General features: G+C 35.4%; 1 protein-coding gene and 1 long non-coding RNA gene across 6 annotated transcripts in view; one reads left to right on the top strand and one right to left on the bottom strand.

The window, feature by feature from the left end:
- Nucleotides 1–1,335, bottom strand: part of rbm33a (RNA binding motif protein 33a) — a 55,241-nt gene extending 53,906 nt beyond the window's left edge. For 2 of the 3 annotated variants that reach the window (XM_038297945.1, XM_038297946.1), the window contains exon 1: nt 1,130–1,334. In XM_038297945.1, coding sequence (XP_038153873.1) covers nt 1,130–1,148 — 19 coding nt within the window. In that variant the 5' untranslated portion in view covers nt 1,149–1,334. Of the gene's footprint in view, nt 1–1,129 lie in introns of all 3 variants that reach the window. The other variant, XM_038297947.1, reaches the window with a different exon arrangement.
- Nucleotides 1,336–13,378: 12,043 nt separating this feature from the next.
- LOC119791674 overlaps nt 13,379–21,848 on the top strand; it is a 40,335-nt gene continuing 31,865 nt past the window's right edge. For all 3 annotated transcript variants that reach the window (XR_005281893.1, XR_005281892.1, XR_005281891.1), the window contains exons 1-3: nt 13,379–13,690; nt 14,235–14,306; nt 18,066–18,104. This is a non-coding gene — a long non-coding RNA (uncharacterized LOC119791674). The remainder of the gene's footprint in view (nt 13,691–14,234; nt 14,307–18,065; nt 18,105–21,848) is intronic.

The raw sequence follows: 21,848 nt of genomic DNA on the forward strand, positions 1-21,848 counted from the left end.
ATAGTTTTTTATTTTTGTACATGACTAAATGGATACACGCCCGTTGAGGTAGTTTAAAGTGTATTTTCCTTACAAAATTAAATGGATAAATGCAAATCTGATGTCTTGCACATGGGTATTTACTATTATTCGACAGAACACCGGCTACCAAGGGCCAGGGACCACTGAACCCTGGTTCTTCACCCCTTAAAGCAGGTTGTACAAAAATTATCCCACATCTGACATTTCCTCTGTTTTAGTTAAACACCCCACAACACTGCATCAATATCAGTCCCATTATGTTTCTGCACAGACTGCTTTAAATCAAGCTCAATTCCTCTGATGCTGATTCATTCACTGAATGTGCAGGTATTTAATTTACACATTTGTGCGCAGCATTGTGATTTTAGGCAGGATGATCTGACATGCACTTATCTTAATAAAATCTAACATGCTTCAAAAATTCTGAACGACCCAAAAACCCTATTTCAACTTAACACATAATTAAATATGCGGCGAAGAGTAGAAACACATGGCTAACTGCGTCACATTGCCTCTTACACCACCCAGCTTTGACATCGGTCAAACATCGGTCCAAAGCATCAAGACAGTGAAATACTTCAACATAAAGCTCATATCATGCAGCACACAGGTCCCACAACCTGACTAAGAGCAATGGTTGTGTAAACTCTAATGTTGAGCTAATAAAGATAGCAGGTTTACACCATTACAAGCGTGTGACACATTTCACAACAGGCAGCACCATCTATCTCACAAATAACACCGTGATATGACTTTAAAAACCCACCAGAATATTTTATTTTGGGGGAAATTATTCGCAATTGAAACATTAACACGTTTTGCCTTCAAGTTGTACGCTAATTCAAAAACTAGCTTGCGTGCTAACATCGTATTTACCCGTATCTTCGTTATATGTCGACGTATGAACTAAGCCGTTTCTTTCGACTTTTAATATAAAAGTCACATATTTTAACATGTGTTGTTAAAATGTCGGTGTTTAACATTCTGTCACGGCCGAAGTCAACAACGCGGCCTACAACCTTGGCTGCAGCTCCCTTGCTAGACGACGGTTAGTTTAGCTCAAAGCTAAAAAGAAGCTAAGTTAGCTTAGCATAAAGAAAATACTCACCCTCAGCGTCGGCTGCCATTGTGCAACGTCCCTCCGCCTTAAGTCGACAAATTTTAGGGCAGCGTTTGATGTTCACCGCGTCCACATTATCATAGCTTATAAAATTAGCAACTAAACGGACCGTTTATGCGGTTTATTTTCAGGACGGGAGAAAGAACATGGCAGAGATGAGTCTGTGGTGATGATGCATTGGGGGAGGAGGAACAAGCTGATCCGTTTGCTGCATCTGAGACCCACTGGTTTCACATCCCTTTGTATGTCAACACAAAAATATTCCTACAGTGTATTAAAACATTTGAATCCTTAACTATAAAGTTACCCTTTCCAAAATAAGAAAATTGGGTGCTCTGAAAGATGTTGATGTATTTATGAGACTACTATTTGCATTATTCTGCAGTCACTTAATTTGCTACTTAATTTAGAGAATATAATAAATTTAAATAATTTAATTTTTTACTAACATTTTGCGAGATGTATAAATATTTATACTGCGTACAAGGTCCAGAGGCGTAGCCAGAAATTTTTTATAAGGGTGGCCAGGCAATAACCAAAGTAAACTGAGGGGTGGCCCAACGCGGATCGGCACCAAAACCTTAGGGTCAATATATACTGATCCAACAGGAAAATGAATGAGCAAAACATCCATATTTCCAAATAAAGACAAACTATACTTTCCTACAGCCTTTGCTAACAAATAGACGCATATATTTAAACATCCATCTAGATAAAAGGTATAGTGGATAAAGTTCTTCCAGGTTTGAGCTCTGGGTTGAACATCTTTGTCACAAAAAATCTTTATTTACTAAGTTTTTAATAGAATAGTTATTTATCTATGATTTAACTGAAGACTCCTAGAGTTTTCTCTTTACCCTGTATAACACAAAATCTAGTTCTGAAAAGAGCATGAATTCTGTTCTTATCTTTAATGTTAGTATATTTATGTGCATAATTAACCACAGTGTTTTTGCTGTCAAGTAATTGTTAATCTCTGAAAAATGTAAATGTTTTGAATATTGGGAGTATTACTGTTGTATCATTTGAGAGTATAACTTCTCCTGTCAGAATTATGGGGGGGAAATGGTAGGGGTGGCCACAGAGGTGGCCAATGATTGGGTAAAAATCTGAAAAGTGTGGGGTCCATATGCATTTACAGTAGTTCTTAATGTGATCTCTTTAAATAAAATCCAGAACAGCTAATTGTGGTTTAGAATTTCCTTAATTTATAAACAGACTATTAGAAATTGAATCTTGGTATGAAGACATTAATACAAAATTAATACAAAATAGAGAGAATATGATCACCATTGATGCCGAGCATGTGTTTATTCATGTTTACAGCAAAAACGATGCATTAAAAAAAAATTATACTAACTAGTTGGGTTCTTTTTACTTTTAGTTGTAAAGACGCAGGGCTTAAAGGTGGCGACATTTTATGCTGCTGTGTTCTTGTCGTGAGATCGGTGAGCGATTTATTTTCTTTGTCCAGGGTTCTTCTGCACTTCCTCTAAGTTCACTGGGAGTAAAAATACTGAAATATGTATTAGGACTTTATTTTCATGTTCTTTAGGGAAAAAAAAGTTATATTTGTTAAGCTGAGAATTGGAGTGATGCTGTTCAAGGTTAATTATTTTACATCAAGTATGTGTTTAAAACTGTGAATGTTTAAACTGTTAAATTGAGACTGAATACTGAAGTATTTTAAACTTATGGAAATATTAAATTTTTCACCATTTATTTTTTGTAAACATGTTTAATGTTACACACAGTGCTTTAAGTGCTAACAAAATGTGAAATGTAATATTTGAAACTCAGAATATTCTATGATGCTGTCGTTGACAGATCAGGTTTATTGCTCTCCTTAAATTTTGGATGGATCTGATATTGATGGCGAGCCAATCCCTCAGACGAACCGATCAACTTGTCCTGCTGCACAGCACGGTTTGGTAGGCCAACCGCAACAAGGGTCCCACATACTCTGCCTTGCATTTACTCTCTATTACACACATGCACACATTCCCCTGGACCTTTGGAGTTTCCATTTGGAATCTTTACGGACTTTTTTTACGGACTCTATATATATATATAATATATATATATATATATATATAAGTATGCAAGTGCAGAAAAGTTGATTCCCTGGAAATGTTTTCATGGTTGAAAACATTTGACGTCTGTGTTGCTGAGTCGAACATTTTTTTTGCCATTGAAGCTGTCTTTTGTTTTGAAACAAATCCTGATTTGTTTAATTAGAAGGGTGCACCCAGGTAAGAATTCAAAGAAACCATTGTGATTGTGAAACCTCCATTACTGAGGATTTTTTGGTACCAAGAAAAATAGAAAGGAAACTCTGTTAAAATATATTTTAATTTTTTTTTTCCTTGTTCTTCTTCTCTGTTTGTTTTCCACGTAATTAAAATAAGAAGCCGGCAATTTATAATTTTACCTCTTTGTCCGAGTCTCATTCATTTCACCTCTTCTGAGCATAGCCGAACCTTCTGGCCCAACATTTAATTTCTCATACATAAAACTTTGCTAAGTTAAACTTACTTTACGATTCATTTAGTAACAACTGTGTTGCACTTGCATTGTCTATCCATCCATCCATTTACTCCCTATTAGTCCTTGTCGGGGTTGCAGTGGTGCAGGTGCCTATCTCTGGCAGTCAATAGGCGAGAGGCAGGGTACACCATGGACGGGTCGCCAGTAAGTCGCAGGGCAACACAGAAAAATATACACACTCACACCGTAGGAAAATTCAGAGAGGCCAATCAACCTAACAGTCATGTTTTTGGACTGTAGGAGGAAGCCGGAGTACCCGGAGAGAACCCAAGCATGCACAGGAAGAACATGCAAACTCCATGCAGAAAGACTCCCAGCCAGGAGTTGAACCCAGAACCGTCTTGCTGCAAGGAAAAATTGCTACCTACTGCACCACTTCGCAGCCATGGCTTACATTGCCTATTTATCAAACATTTGCTACATAACCTGAGGAAAAAAAGGTCAAATATTCTAATTGCAGGGGAATGGTTTCAGTTTGACTTAGGACTGTTTTTTATGTCTGTTTAGGAATGGTTTTCCCTTGCAAATCTGATAAATACTTACTACTCTGATGTCATCAGGGACTGAGAGTGAAAATAAAAAATATAATTAATGACTCCTGTAGATATAAATTTAGCAACTACACTAGAATTAACCGGAATTTGAGTTGTGGTCTCACCAGCTAACAACTGGAGATGGTTGCATCAGTATGCTCCTTTTCTTTTCTCTTCAAACATCTGAGTTTTCCCAAATAATTTGTATGATTGAACACCAAGACTTTTGTAAACAGCGTTATGTCTTTTGAGATTACCTCATTTTATAAAGTACAAGGACACACTTAGGGAACCTAAAACAAAAGAAACATGTCTACTGAATTATATATTTTTTATTTATAATCTAAAGGATGTAACCACATTAATGACACGTATAGGAATTATTTTATTCATAAGTACGGCAGTCTTAATAATGTAATATTAGACAACATAAAAGCCTGTGAGTTTTACAGGAAAAATTATAAGCATTTTTGTTCTCTGTTCCATATCAGTCAAAATAAGTCGTATTTTATATTACCGTATAATTGAGGATAAAAAAAATGCTGTTTTTTTTATTCGTAACCTCAGTTTTTTTTTACTACTAAGTTTAAGTTAGAATGTTATAACCACAATCCAAATAACTTGCAGGTTTGTGTAGTTGTACAGTGTGAAGCTTTGCACCACAGTAAAGTGGAAAAAAGAAATAATTGCTTTATACCATTACATATGATTAAAAGGCAGACATGGTTTATGAATATTTAATTCAGGTGCAATGATAGATGTAAGTATTTTTCGGCATTCCTGAATTATTTAGAGATTGCAATTCTTGCCTCTTCCTCTTAAAACCAACTCGGATTGAAAAATGTCTGAGCATCTGATTTTTTTAAGGTCTTGCACCACAATTTCTATAGAAATTAGGGCTGAATAATGGCTTTGTCATTGTGACAACTGAAAAGTTTTGATCTTCACTGCCTCTGACTCCATGTTTATAATGATTGTGCTGCCAGAGTTTTCCTTCAGCATTGTCCTGATATTAGCTCCTTTCAAGTTTTGATTACCTCTGAGTCGTTTCTCTTTTCCTGCTTAAAAAAATCCTCACACCACGATACTGACAACAATGTTTTTTGTTAGTGGATATTGCTTTTAAGGTGATTTGTAGTTTTAACTCTTTTGCATTTAGGCCAGAAATTTTGTAATTTGGTCTCCTTTTACAAGCTGTCTCTCTTTTATAAGTTTATTGTTTCCCCTACTCAACCTATGGAAAAGGTACAACTAAGACATGATTTTATTTTAACGATCAGTATGTCACTTTGTTAGTGACATCTACAGTAATTTTTGCACAACAAATAGCTACTGAGTCAACAGTTTCTTAACCTGAGCTCTTTGCATTGCTCCCATAGTCGACACTGGTGTCTAGGCTGCTTTTTTGATTAATGCTCTAAGTTAAGAAGGAAGGCCATTTCTTGGTCAGTTTGAAGTTCCAGCCTTTTTTATTTACAGAGAATGGATTTAACAGTACAAAAGCACACTACATTTTTCATATTTTTTTGTAAAAACAATATTAATTGTATTTATCATTATCATGCCATCTAATAAGTGGAACTGTTTTGTGTCTGTCTACAAAAATTACCAGCAGCAATGTGTCTCAAAGTTTGTTGCTCTAACAGGATAAAATGATACCTTAGAAAGCAATGTATCTGATCTTTAGGATACAAAGTCAAAAGCACCTATATTCACATTTCATTTAGAACTAACACCCAAATGTTTTGCCTGAAGCTTTTCCATTTGACCTCTCTAATGCCTCTTGTGTCATGCACAACAGGAATGATAATTATGGCCTGGGGGCAAAAATCAAGCCGTGACACAGAAAATATAAGCATTTAGGGATTAGAAATATGATGGCACTAAAGTCTAAAGGCCTCTAAAAATCTTTCATTCATGGCAACCCTTAATTTCAGTTCATTAAATATACCATGAAATGTATCAATGGTATTTTGAAAATGCAGATTCTCAAAGTATCAGAAAAATATATTCAGAAATGATGATGGTTCTGTACAATTAACTGGATAATCTTTTGTGTGTGTCATTTTAGAGCAGCATTCATTAATACAGATGCCGATTTGGTGACATTACTTAAGCCCCACCCGTTGAGAAAAGGAAGTCCCATATTTCACTTTTGTATATGTTCGGCTTTATATCACATATGGATAATTGGATTTGCTATAAACTTCATATAAGTGTTCTTTAAGTCTCTATGAAGTGGTTTGTCAGATGACATGGAACTTCCACACAACTGCACCCCCCATGAAACAGGAATGGACAGGACTCCTGTTAGGAGTGTTGGATTCGGGGCAAAATTGGTGTGGGCGTCAGAGTGGCGATGCCCAGCTCCGTCTTGATCAGAGTTTCAACAGTTCAACAGTCTGATTGCAGCGGAGATAAAACTGTTGCAGAACCTGCTGGACTTGCAGCAGATGCTGTGAAGCCTCTTCCTAGAGGGCAGAAGTAGGAACAGTCCATGGTGGGGGTCACTGGTAATACGGACTTGGGAGAAGCAGCACTGGGATAAAATGTCCTTAATGGAGGGAAGAGGAGCCCTGATGTCCCTCTCTGCTGTCCTCACCACTAATCTTAGGTTCTTCCAGTCTGAGACGCTGCAGCCTCCACACTACACTAACAATATATGATCCCTGGTAGGGAATATTTTTGTATAATTTCTACAGGTTAACCCCAGTTTGAAAATTAAAGGAGACCCTTGACCTTTTATGATGTTCATGAAACCAGACATCAACAATTTTCCAACAAGAGGTCTCCCTCTCCCTCTTTGTTGCCCTGCAATAGACTATCCAGGGTGTACCTCGTCTTGCCCTTTGAATGCTGGACCCCAGCAGAGATAAGCATGGCGGAAAATAAATGGAAGGTTACACTCTTTGATATATAAGTATTCTCAGTCATGTGGAAAAAGGAAGTAGAAAACATAACTGCATACTAGATTATGAAAATGGTATAAACACACTAATGGATTTACAGAACAGATTTACAGAACAGAAAGGTATGACTGAGTCACAGAGTTCCCATAGCGACTATTATACTGCTATATCTTATCTACATGTAAATTATTATTAGACATGCATGCAAGGAGAAAGATTATTTTGAACCTAATAAAACATTTAGAGCCATACTTGAATCTGTCCTAGGCTGCAAACAAATGGATCTCGAAAAGAACCCTCCATTGTTAAGTTTATTGGAGGCTCTGTGATGCTGTGGGCCTGTTTGTAACAAACAGAAAATGTTTACAATTCATTATGATTCCCTGTATTTGAGTTAACTTGTAAGCAAGATGAATTGTTGTGAGATTTGTGAATTCACAAACTCCAGAAAATACATGTTGCCAGGATTCAACAGATGATCAATACAGAAATGTGTCTGACCAATGAACTGCAGTGAGGTGCATGATGTCAACCAAACACGGAACGCTGGAGCAAAACAAACATGGTTGAGCCTTTTTAGCAGGAATACCCTCTCTTTGTTTTTTGAAAAACAAGCAAAAGGACACAATTTTTGCCTTTAAGGATGCAAAGATGTTTTTGCGTTCCTCCTGACCGGATTGGGTACGAGTTGGATTTATCAGTTAACTCTGCCACTTGTAAAGCAAATCGAGAATACACCTATATAATATTGATTTAGAATACCTGATACGTCTCAGCTGCTACTGCTGTTGTGATTGACTAAAAACTAGACATTGGAGGCAGGTACCCAATCAGCTGGAAGAACACTCTCTACATTAGGCTTTCCAAATGGCTACCACCTAAGCTAAAAAAAAAGTATCAATCTGACTTATGCCAGATAGATTTTAAGTCAAATTCAAACATTCTACATTGACCTTAGCTATCAAACTATGTTGTCAATGTCAGGACTCCTGTCTTTGTGTTTGTGTTTCTGTGTTTGTCTCCCTTCCTCCACCAGGAGGTGCCTGGTTCTGGTCCGCCTTCTCACACACCTGCTGATGGTTTCCTTGTTAACGGAGTATTCTTAAGCTGCTGACTGCCACTACCTTGACGCCAGAGTGTTTTGCCAGTTTTGGGTACTCAAGCCAAGCTGAGTTTTGCTGAGTCAAACTGAATTCTTGTCAACCTGAGTTGTAACATTGTTTTTGTCTTTGCCTCTCGGCAGGAAGTCATCCTGCAAACTGGATTTTTTCGGACCTTCTCTCCCTGGAAGAATCAACGGAGCTTCAAGCTGAGTTGGGGTTACAAACAGGAGGTTTGGATCCACTTTCCCCAACAGATCGTTTGAGCTTCACACTGAGAAAGGGATTCATCTCCACTACTACCCGTTCAAGTACCGCAGGAAATCTGAGTAGCAGTCAGCTTCTCTGTTCACCTACAAATTCTGGGTAAACCCTGTTCCGCCCTTCTCCGAATCAGACAAACACTGGAACAACAGCATACAGACTGGAGTTAAAAATTCAATAACTTCTCTGGAAACGTGAGTCAGCAACCATATCCTCTTCTCCAAGTTCACAAATCAAATTTCCCACTGAGCCTGAACTAATCGCTGTGTCTTCCCCTCGCTTTTCAATTCTGGTTGAGCAGTGTTCAGAGCAACACTTCTCTCTGCATTATCTCTTCAATAAAACCTGTTAAACCTTTTCTCCTGGTCTCCCTGTTTGGTCTTCAGCATTTGGGTCTGAACTTTTGTAAAATCATGACAGTCAAGTTTTATTTATAACTCAAATTGGTTAATAAAGGAAACTCTTAATTTGCTCTACTAAGATTGTGTCAAGCACATATAGTTATCCTTGCTTTCTCACTGAGATCTTTGTGCATTTCTAACCGCATTTTTTTTTTTTTATACCTCTCTCAAAGTGGCTAACAACTCACAGGCAGGAGATAATAAGATGACCCAGTCCCTGGGAGTAGATACCAGCTTGCTGCTGAAGGTCTGAGAAAAGGAAACAAAATAATATCCTATCAGGAGAGGCCCCGATTGGAGACAAATCTTATGTGGAACATATACTTTACACTAGGGGTGGGTATTGCCAAAGAAGTCCCGATTCGATTCAAATCACGATTCACATGCCATGATGCGATTCTATCACGATGCATCATGATACTTGATATTTTCATTGAACACTGTTAGAAGAAAATACAGACATGTTGTTATAGTGTTTTTAATTGATACATAACTGAAAGCAACTGAATTCATACATAGCTGTATTTATTGAAACAACTTTTGGAGGTACTGCCATGAAAACAAATACTGGACAGAAATATTACTATTAATGGTGTGGACACACTGACAAAAAATGCTTAGGATTTATAAAACTTGAAATAACAACATAGGGATAATCAGTGCCGTTTACATGGCCTCAGTGGTCCTTTAAACCACTGAAATGAAAAAATTCTAATGTATGACATTTCCCCTTTTGCAAATTGCGTGCATCATATCAAATCTGTTTTTACCTTCTTTGTTTTTAAAGCCAAAATGCATCCAAACATCTGACTTGAAATGTGATGGAGTCGGGCGAAAATTCTCAGTCTCCTCCGTGTTTTGTTTATGAATGAGTCGTCGCAGTATCCCTCGGACGGAAAATGCTTGTGACACAAGGCAGCGGGCGTCAACACATCCGCAGTGACATCTACTAACTGGAAGCTGTATTCCACTTGTTTTTGGTGGATGTGTGCCAACCGTTCATGTATTTTATTTATTCCTTTTTTTAAATTAAGAATCGATACTTCGCGTCAAGAATCGATGCAGTAGATCACAAGAATTAGAATCGGGATGCATCGTTATGACGATTATTTTGCACACCCCTACTTTACACTGGACATTTTTATGGACAATTGGGTAATTTTGTAACAACATATGATATGCTGAGCAGACTCTTAATAATATATAACAGGTCAGCCAATCTGAATGTTTACTAAAGAACAGGGTAGTTTATCTAAATGGTACACAGTGTTTAAATCACTGGATTATTGACTTCTATGAGGCTTTAGTGAAAGTTGTACACATCTGGGTGGAACAAGGCTATGCAACTGGGATAAACATTTTTCTAATTTGAGAGGATCTTTGTCCAAAAGGTCCAAGTATAAATCCAGGACAATATGTCAAAGATTTAAACTAGTGATGTTTTTGAAATTGAATTGCACAAGGTAAGTACCATAGTTTAAAGAAAAACAAAGTTTTTATAATAAAATAAACAAACAGTTAACTGAAATCATAGGAAATTATATAATATCTATAATAAACACAGTAAATTACCCAAAAGCTTAAAAACATAATTTTCATAAATTTCACATCTTTTAATCCCATTTAATGTTCCGCTGTTTTTCGAGTCACTTTTTATATATTATATGTGTAATGTCAAAAGTATACACAAACTTAAGTGAAATTACCGATACCTGTTTAAATAAAAAGACTTTGATAAAAGTAAAATTACCCATTGAACTCCTTTTTATATGTTTAAGCAAAAAAGTACAGGTTCTACATTGTACTAAAGTACAAAAGTAAAATTAAATGTTTGTCAAAAACAATACAAAATAACTCAAAAATATTCTTAAAAACTTTTCTATGCATAGTTAATGGGGTGACATCCTGTCCTTTTCACTTTGTTGGTAAATAAAACATAAAAAAGTAGTTCTGAATCAAAATTTTGTTCACACGTTAGTCCTCAACATAACCCCCACCCCAAGAGGAGAACCTGGAGAGCCTTAAAAGAAACATGACAAAACCTTTCCTCATGGGGAACATTCGTTGCTCGCCACGAGTATCTATAAGTCCCAATAATGAAGCATATTCCTGGATAATCGTCCCCATAAGGTTAAAAAAACATGGCTGGAATTCAAGACTTTGTGTCAATTTGCTCTTTCTAGTTGACACTGACTAAGTCATACTGCTAATCAATTGCAAAGTGTCTTTGGTACTACATAGCTAAGGCTTAGGAAGAGTAAGTCTCATCAAAAAATTCTTGATCTCTGTGTTGTTAAAAATGTGTGTAAATCCAACTCAGTTAAACAATTTCTGTCTGTAATGTTTCACAAAAAATGTTTGAGTGTGATAAATCAGGAAAAACTAACAATAAAATGATAAATCCATAAAGAAAATGTAATAATAATGGAGATTATGTATAAATACATATAAAAGTTACAATCCTGTAACTAAAAAAGCCAACTTTTTTTTCCAAAGCCTTTAATTGTCTGACAGGTTGGAGCCTGTTTGTCAATCAGCAACCCTTTTGTGCTCCAGTCTGGGAGTTAAACTTGTAGTCTGAATCCACCATTGGCTTATGAAGCTGAATTCTATCCCCCCAAATTCCTCTGGGGCTGACAAACGTCAACAAAGAGCCAGAGAGAGACCAAAGAGAGGTGAGCAGTGAACTTGAACTGAAGCCTCATTGTATCGGCTCATTATGGGGTCCCGTGGTGAGGAAGAGGCTATTTTGTTGGGCCACAAGGTCAGTATCTAAAAAGGCATGGCAATGGAGGGGATAAGCCACACGAGTTTTAATTTGAGAAGGCATAAAGACACTTCCCTGCAAAAAAGCAGTCTTGGAATTTCTATTGACGGTTATGATGAATGTAAAATTAAAATAATAATAAAAAAATCTTTATTTTATTTCAGTTATCCCACACACATACATAATAAACACTATTGTTTCCAACTTTAAACAACCACTAAGGGCATCTGTTAGTACAATAAAGTCTACAGGTGCCATTCATATTGCACATCCTAAGAATGGTCTCCCAAAACATCTGTTTCCAAGGCTGTAGGAGATATTTTATGCCTCCCGTATTTTCTTTCCCAGGAATTTTGATTTTACTTCCAAATAGATTTGAAAGAGGGGGGGTTAGCTGTCACTCTCCATTATGGTGACCTCAATGATTTTGTGCTCTGTCCAAATCCAGTGGTTTTCCATAACAATGCAAATTAAGGAGTGCAAAGCCGAAGGAGACAATGCGTGTTATTTCCCATCCAGAGTACAGAGGTTTCTTTACAACAAACTTGTCTGTATGGCTTGTGTAGACTTTGACAGAATTTATATAGCGACTTGGAAGTTGTTTTGTCCGACACAAAAAGGAGAAACGTTTTTGATGTCAGTTCTTAAGGATCAGCAGCTGTCCGGAGAAAAAGTGGTACTCACGCTGTGGAATGGGACAGGAATGTCCCTGCAAGAGATTAATTTTGTGAATGAAACGGTTTGGGGAGCTGCTTACCTAAATGGGTAGAAGTTAAAGGTTACCCCTACCGGCAAAAATGGGAAATATGAACTCTATGAACTTCACCAGAAAAATATCTAATCTTATCTTAAGATCTAAACATCTCTTCAACACAACACTTCACCTGTAAAGACAACAGAGAAGATCCAACCAATGGTTTAGATAACACTGTTGGTGCATCAAGAAGGTATAAAAAAGAGCTTTGATGTGCCTCAAATGTATCCATTACACGGTCAAAAAAACATCCCAGCTCATTTTAGTCTCTGGAATTTATTCTTGAGGCTCTTTGTACTGGCTGCAAAAAAATAAATAAAATGAATTTAGTTTCAAGCATTTTAATACAGTTTAAATCATGCAAGTTTGTTTTTAAAAGAAACAATGTGACCAGATGAGAGATAATTAACTTTTTACTTGGCTGACAGTAAGCCGCTAATTATGTTTTTGTTGAATAAAACTCTGCAAAACTTGAGATTGATGGTATTTGTTTTAATCAAACTCTAGATATACAAATCTAGATATCCATGCTTGAAAATAATAGCTTCAACTGGTATGGATCTATAAAATGAAGCCCCTAAACAAAGAATTAAGTGAACTTTCTTAGTTAACAAATGTGATAAAGTTTTAAGGATTGAGAATACTTTCACAGGACACCGTATCTGTTTTTTTTAGATGCTATTACTATATTAAATTGTTTGTTTTTCAGTAACAAGCCATCTTCTCTTTTCCCAGAGTGAATAAGCTGCAGTCAGTGACCCAAATCTCGCTGCAATGAACTGCTTGACTCAGACTGCTGTTTTATTCAGTGCACTCAATGTCAACAGACGGGTGAGGAGGAGGATGGAGGGGCGGGACGTTACTCTAAACTCATCCTGATTGGCTCTCAATCTTATAAACCTGGTCTCCATTGGCCGGGCGCCCTGTCCTTTAACGAACCTGTCATCCCCGCCGCTTTCCGCGCCATTCGGCGTGCACGCGCGTGAGAGGGGACCAGGCACGCAACCGTTAGGAGACTGTCTGGAGTCTGTCTCAAATTGATAAAATTGGAAATGGAGTTTTACGCGTCTCTGCGCATCTATAAGGAACCCGCCTGGTGGGAAAATGGGATCTCAGCGCTCCTCCTCAGACGTCTCTTTTTCTTCAGTCGCCACGCATTTGACGAAATGTTTATTTTCCTTCTTTAGAAAACAAACAAACAACAACAAAAAAACCCTAAAGTTTCCCCCCTAATTCTACATCACATCAGCAGACAGCCAGCTCCTTGTGCACAGGTAGGTTAAGACCAGCTCAAACTGCTTAACAGAGCGGATGCTGCAGCGTTACAGCATTGCTTTTCGTGTTTTTAACATTTTTTTTTTAATCCAACATCTTCCTTCGCTTACAAGGCACTGGAAGGGCTGATTGTCCCATTCATTCGTGCTGTAAAAAATAACTGCTTCGCATTCGCGTTGGAAACATTTTGTGCAACTCATGCCAGACAATAGCAGTGATGTTGTGGGGACTTGACCTCATTCACACACTAGTTCAGGAAGATGCGCAGGTGACGCACCTTTGCTGACGCGAGGCTTTTTCATTAACTCCGGGCGCGCTCGTGCTGTTTAGTCAGCGGTCACCTGAGGGGCAAAATCTGCCTTCAATACGTTTAGTTTTACCCTTTCATTAATACCACAAAGCAGTAGACAAAATCCTTTTTTCTTAAAGAAAACAATTTCCTATCTCATTATCTAATGCAACATGCACATTATATCTTGCACTATGATGCATTGCGATATCTTAAAGATGTCTCCTTTTATTGTGTCTGTTTATGCTCTGCAGGGAATAACCCTTCAGCCATGGAGTTTAACATGAGTGCATCATGCATAAGGCAGTCTGCAGAAGCACAGAAAGGTTTGTTTGGCACCAATTTTAGCTTTTGTTTAGATAGAAATAAAGAAACAATCATAGATAGATAGATAGATAGATAGATAGATAGATAGATAGATAGATAGATAGATAGATAGATAGATAGATAGATAGATAGATAGATAGATAGATAGATGGATAGATATTATTAAAGCATGTAATTGGATGTTATTTTTAAAATGGGAGCTGAGTTATTAAATCCCATATTATTGCCCTTCAAAGACACCAATGGCATTGGAACTCTATCCAAGTGGTCAAATGTAATGTCAATTAATTGCATTTAAAATCTAGATATATAATAAATATATAATTCAAATATATTCAGTGACTTTAACCTTAATCAGAAGCCTGTGAATAAACTTTTATTTTCCACAAAACCAAACAAAAACTAGGTTCTTGTCAGTTGAGTTAAATATTCTCTGCTTTATCTTAAGCTTTTACTTCTACAGCATCAAACACCCTCAGAGGTGCAAAGAGTACCCAGAAGTTAGACTTAAATAAGTAGCACTACTTTAACAAATGTTTGCCACATCCTGCCTTGCAAGAAATTACTTTAGAAAGAGTAAAAAAGTATTTGTAAGAAGGCTACTGAAGCACTGAGTAACCGTTACTTGATAAAATCATGTAATTATTAAAATAAAATAATGTCAAAATATAAAGTTTTTGCTAAATATATGTTAAAGATGATGATTAAAAAAAATCAGGGTAGAAATTAACTGTGAGATAACAAACTTAGGCAGATTAAACACTTCTCCAAATCTGTTTTCAAGCATAAAATCTATGAAACCAATACAGACAGTATGTAATATACTCGATGTAACATTTCTGCCTTTAAATGCATATCATTTTGACCTCTACATTTCATACAATGTTTAGCATATAGAAGTAATATTAAACAAAAAAGGTTATGTAGAAAAAAATTATACTTACTTTAGCTTATTCAAGTAGGAATAACAATATATTTCATAAAAATGTTGCTTAAGTAAAAGTAGAAAGTAGGGTGCAGTAAAACTGCTCCTTAAAGTCAAATTTTGAGTAAATCCTAGGAATGTCCTGATACATCTTTTTAATCATGATACGATACTGATATTGCAGCTTCTAGAATTGACCATTACAGATACTAATGTTATCAGCACAAATTATGCATAATTTTATTACTTATTATAAAGTGTGGGATATTAAAAAAAACTTGATGAAGTGATATTACTTAAAAAGGGAATACTACTTAACAACAGCAGGTATGAGAATAGCTGACCTATTTATTATTAACAATGAACAGATGCAGGTAGAAGTGGAGTTTTTCAATATGTTTAAATCAGAGATTTTAGATGCATACCGATACACAATTTTTGGCAGATATTCAATTAAATCTGGATATATAATAAATATAACTAGTTAATATCAATCTTTGAACACCATTCCATAAATCTTAAAATAGAACAGAGGTAAATTGAGGTCAAATTTAACGTGCATTAAAACCAAACTGAAATAGTCTACATTAAATCAAAAGTAAAATCCTTTCGACTTTGTGGAACTTGTAGAATGTATGCATGCTGGCCTGCTTTAAACAAAGCATGAGTCTGTTGGACAGCCTCATACAATATCCAGTATAAAAAGAGAGCACTTCAATTCTCATTAAGAACAAAAGGTTTATATATTACTTGAAATACATATATAAAAACATAAATACGTTACATATATTCCTACAGTATGTACACAAAAATGGGAGCTACTCTGGGTGTGAGGCTGTGGGTATAGTTCATCTCAATAAGCTCGTCTAGACACTTGCCCCATCACTGCAGACTGTGCAGTCATATGACTCAGTCGGAGAGACACTTCCTCCCTTCTTCTCTGTTCTCTTCGATTTGGGCAAGATGGCTGCTGATGCTCTTGTGCTCCATTCCTGATAATCACAAAAAAGACAGGATTTAGAAAATAATGGGGAATCAGTATACTTGGTTTACAGTATGGGGTGTAAAGAGCACATGAAAAGTTTAGGGAACATTGCATTTTTTTTTATGGATATCTATAATCCAAATATATTTAGGTTGTTTACTAAAGGTTTCTTTATCTTCTTCTCAGCTGTTTGCATGTATGGGTCCACTGGACTCGTGTCCGCTTTAATATTTTCCTCTGGTTCTCAAAACTTTAGTAAGTTTTCTTTCATTTGCTTATTGAGTGGTGCAGATATAAAATGCTTGGTAGCCATTTTGTCTGCCAGTCTAGCAGGGCATTAAACTATTAGATAATCACCAAACATTCTACATGTTTGGATTTTGAAAGATATGTTTAGATTTTAGCGAATGTAACCAGCATTTTATTAAATTAAAGAGAAACCTCAAATAATTAATTTTGACAAAATAAATATATCTAGATATGCCTTTACTTGCCTTGTACATTATGTTTGTGTTAGAAAAAAGAATTAACAGCAACCGTTAATAATCTAATATATATATATATATATATATATATATATATATATATATATATATATATATATATATATATATATATATATATATATATATATATATATATATAGAAAAAATATTTTCTAAATGTGTTGTTTCTTTAGCGGTTATAGAAGGACATAGTTTATTTCTTGTTGTTTTTGTGTTTTTGTGTTTAATTTTCAACTTATTGTGATGTAATTAAACTTGAAGTTTCTTTTTCAGACTGTAAGTCGGGTTTTTAAAGCGAAATATACCAGCAGCTTAGTTTTTTTGTGTAAGTAAATATAAAAATTGATATATTGTAATAAGTGATGTTCTTTTTTGTTAGTATGGTCATTTAATTGAGAAAAAGGAATAAAACCTGACATGCAGTTAAAGCTTTTTTTTTTTTCACCTTATTGCTTTCTTCTTTGAGGGAGTAATGCAAGTAGCGGAAATTAACTTTAGCTTGAAAAGTGCTCTGAGCGATTGTCTGACACTACAAGTTATATCCCATCAGTGAGTCTGCGATGTTTATCTGTTTGCCATATCATTGACCAGCCTGGACAGATCTCTTCATTATCATCTACTTAGTGCAAACTCATCTGCCGACAGAGCAGCTCCTTTAATCTCTTCTTGTCCTGGTTGCTTTAATGATTTCTGAGTGGTTGCTGATTGTGTTGTTTGCTGAGGCATGAAGCCGCTTTTGAAAACATGCAGAAGTAGATCTGGAGTTCCATGTACAAAACTAGAGAGTAGTTGTTTTTGGCTTCATCTATTAATTTAGTTTTTTCAGCAATAAGTTTTCATCTAAGAACTGCTTTTTTTTTACAGAAGTAAACTATGCACACATACTTTTACAATATTATAGATAAGCCAACATTCTTCTGATCAACGAGGTTGCTTCATAGGAAATAAATTACAAAAGCACAGCACCATAGAACCCAGTTATCATACATTACAACTATCTTGCATGTCTTTAATTAAATGTGATATAAATATTTTTTTGCAAACCTCAACAAGCTTTTCAAAACTTTTTTCAAATTCAAATTTTAGAAATGAAATTGGGCTCCTAATTTATCGAAGCAAAATAGGCAGCTAACTGAAAATGAAAATTTGTTTCCTATTTTCGCAGAGTAACTGTAGATATATTTTATATTGTTTCGACCTACCCAGTGCTGGAAAGAATACAGAACATATTTAATACAAAAAATAATATTTTTATCTTTACACCCGAATTTCTAGCAAAGCCTCACAGTTGTTTGCTTTGACTTCATTCTGACACTTGATTTATGTTTTTTTGTTTTTGCAGCCACTGACATTGACATTCAGAACTTCATGTCCACGAATGGTAAGATCTTAATCGACCTTTTTTTTAAAGAACATTTGGGCTCATTTAAGTAATACAATTCTAGGAAGGTTTTCAGGTGCTGCAGCTACTGAATGTGATTGCCTCTGGGAAGTATTTCTCCACAGCACACAGCTGTGTTTGCAGAGGTTGAGCTTTTGGACTGCAATGCCAGTTCTGCACACTGCATAGCTAAAAACGTGGCTAGTCAGCGCCCGGTCCATTCACTCCTCCTTGGTGATTGCTTTTTATCAAGGCAGATTTTTTGATCTCTTTATAACATAATCATAGTTATGAAACTCGTGACTTTCACTTGAGATTTGGCTAGAAAACGCTGATGCAAGAAGCACTCTGAAGCATCCGCCCCGGTTTTCCATTGGCTCGCTGTCTCCACCCACAGTGAGGTCACAAGGTCTGACATCGTGACGATGTCTGGTGGAAAAACAGGCTTTCATCTGGTCTCTAATGCTTCCTGAGGTTTAATGAAAAGATTTCTCTTGGTGTATTTCTGAGTTTGAACAGAGTAAAATCTGAGCGTGTTTCAAAGCGAGGCCCTCTGAAAGAGCATCCACAGCAGCTGTAGCTGTCTGGTGAAATGGTGGTGTGTTGATCTCAGCAGTTCTTGCTGCATGATGGCGCAGTCTTCTCTGACATTATCAGGGGATATTTCAACTGAATACCTTCACTGCATTTTAAAATGATTTTTGGCAGTCTGGCAAAACTTAGATCCATCTGCTTTGGTTTACAGCTGCACAGCTGAAGCCTGGACTCATCCTAGCCTTCATCTCCTAGCCAACAGCGTCCATTTTAGTTCACGATACAGATAAAACATACTCAGGGCTGTAGAAGGTAGAATTTGAATTCACAATCTAAGTGCTTGAAGAAACTCCTAAAAGTTGTATGGCCTATGCAAACTTTTTTGCAGATCTTTAAAAACAATTATGCACAAATGGATGCATAATTAAAAATGTATCTAAAAGTCGATAAGTTAATTTTAATTGACTGCACAAATAATACTTATTTTATTTTAATTGAAACATTTGTGAATTTTCTGCATTTTCAAAATCATGCAATACGCGGTTTATTATGCAGCATTTCATACAATTACTTCAATTACGTTTAAATAAAAATTTTGAACAGTTTGAAGCCGTATTTAAATTCTGGTATGTACCGCAATTACATTTTATGCTTATTTTGAATCATGTGCAACTTCCTTTATCGTTGTACCTTTTAAACTCATTAAATGAGATAAATTATATAAGTTGAAAGACAGATTCAAACGAGTGTTTCTAAATGTGCAAAGAAATATTTTTAAAAACACGAAGGTCGTCGATATTTTAAAAATTTTATATTTCTAAGCAAGACTTAAAAAATGTATATTTTCCTTCAGTTGAAAGAAACATTGAATTATAAACTAGTAATAATTATTTATACGATTTTTATTTCTGCGGGAAGTCATGCTTTAAAAACACAAAATAGTAATAATAAATTTATCGTTTTGATTTTCCACAAATATATAATGATAATTAATAATAGGGTATTTTGCAAATACATTTTTAAACATTTTTATTGTTTACAGTTTTGTGTACTCGTTTTAGTCAGATATTAAAAAAATATATGAATATGAAATAGTTTCACTTTATTGTTATATTCTAAAAATATTATACTTATGTTTTACGTCTTTTGAATAGAAAAACATTTGCAACCAAATGTTTCTATTTGCGTTTTAGGCTTTGGAAATAAAAAATTAAGATTTGAACGATAACAAGGTTTCATTGTTTTAAGAATTTACTTTAAAATAAGAAGGAGCCCTTTGTAAGATATTGCTAAAGACACAGTACAGAGTTATTTATGTTTTTCTGATGAAAAGGTTTAGATGGACCTCCTCCTTAGCTTTCGTCCGCTGCTAAGACGTCATATGAAAGCCAGATCGTGTTCCGTATCCACATAACACATCAGTGGCTGTCAGTAATGTTAAGCTGAGCCTCTGCTTCGAGTTCACGTAAAAAGTGAGAGAAATTGACCCTGTTTTGGGAACATGCATATGCAGGAATGCCATGATCCTCACCTATAGTTTGATTTTAGACTTAACCAATTTATATTTTTCTTTCTCATCGAATTTGTGGCTTTTGTTTCAAGAAAATACACATATACCACTTTAATTTTAGCACCTACACACAACCTTGATTTTTTTTACACTTCAAATCTAGTTTATCTTAGATTATTAAAATTATTACATGATTCCGAATTTTGATTATTTTGGAGTGCGAAAAAGGGAACATAATAAAAAACTGTAACATTCTTTCTTATTTTTGCTATTATTTAGCGTTTAGCGCTTTTACGGTTAATGTTTAAAAAAGTTTTTCTATCAGGTTGATTTTTCTGAATAAGAATTTTTGCTTCTTAAATTAATCTTGAGCAAAATTTTTCTGAATTTCTGCGAAAGCCATTACAATTCATAAATATCAGGTCCAAATAAAAATGGGGGTTTTGGTCTGAATGTTTTTGGACTCTATTGTAAATGTTATTTGCTATTTTTTGAGTTTCATTGAGAGGTAAGTGTTTTCTCTGTCCGCAGTCTAAATGTTGTGTTTGCCTTGCTGTTGTTGCTGCTGTTTGTGATCCTGCCAATCTTCAGATGTGCACATGTTGAATGTCCGTTCCCACAGCCAGCAGCCATCGCAGTGACATCTTCAGTAGAATACTCCCTATTCACTCTTTACTCCAAATCTGACCTGACTTTACACAGATCATGCTCATCTTAAACTCTGTAAATGGCTTAAAGGAGGACCGGCGGGGTCAAGAAGACCATATTTCACTGCAGTGCTTCTGCTTAACAGGATCTTTGACTTTTCTAGCTTTTACATTTTATCTAGTTATTGGTATTTAGTTCGTAAAAAACAAAATGTAACTAGGATCAAGCTTAGCAAAACTCTCAATGCATTGGTATTATTACAGTAACACTGAAATCTAAAATTTCAATTAAATGACAGATTTCAAAAAATTGAGGAGGAAGTATTTTTGCAGAAAAAAGATTCATAAAGAGGTAAAACCATCTATTTTGGTTGATCTAGATACCTCACAACTAACTACTTTCTCTTTATCCAATTTTTATGCTCGATATTGAAAATATGTCCGAAACTGTGGGTTGAAAGTATGTTGAAAGTATCCGTGAAGCCAAAAAATTACTAACACGTCTTGACCTTGATGAGTATCCCTTATCACATAGAAGAGGAGAAATATTAAGATTAATGGGTCGATATAGTCAACATAATAACTAATTTTTATATTATTATAGTCAACATAACCCATGTTTATTTAAATAGAAATCATTGAAAATATATTTTTTTTATTAAAAAAAGCATTAAAGTTAATTGTAAAATCCTTGTTGTAAAAATGATTTCAGGTCGTGATTCATGGTCAAGACTTGACATTAACGCTAATTTGATGTAAAATACATTAACCTTATAGCAGGTTTCTATTGAATTCTACATACATTTTCTCATAACAAAAAAGCAAATAAAGTATCAGTATAAAAACTTAAATATATAAGTTTAGTACCCCCTGCTAGACTTTTCAGAATTATACCACAAGAGTAACATTTAAAAAAAACAACAACAAAACCTTTTATGGATATTGGAAATTTTAAAAATCTCACACAAACCCATGCATCTATAACAAAATGAATTGTAAAAGAGGTCCTGATGGGCCTCTATTGTAAGGCTTGTATCTTTTTACCTTGAAGGT

Source organism: Cyprinodon tularosa, unplaced genomic scaffold (assembly GCF_016077235.1).
Source record: "Cyprinodon tularosa strain WSP-4 unplaced genomic scaffold, ASM1607723v1 ctg4, whole genome shotgun sequence".
Taxonomy (NCBI): domain Eukaryota; kingdom Metazoa; phylum Chordata; class Actinopteri; order Cyprinodontiformes; family Cyprinodontidae; genus Cyprinodon; species Cyprinodon tularosa.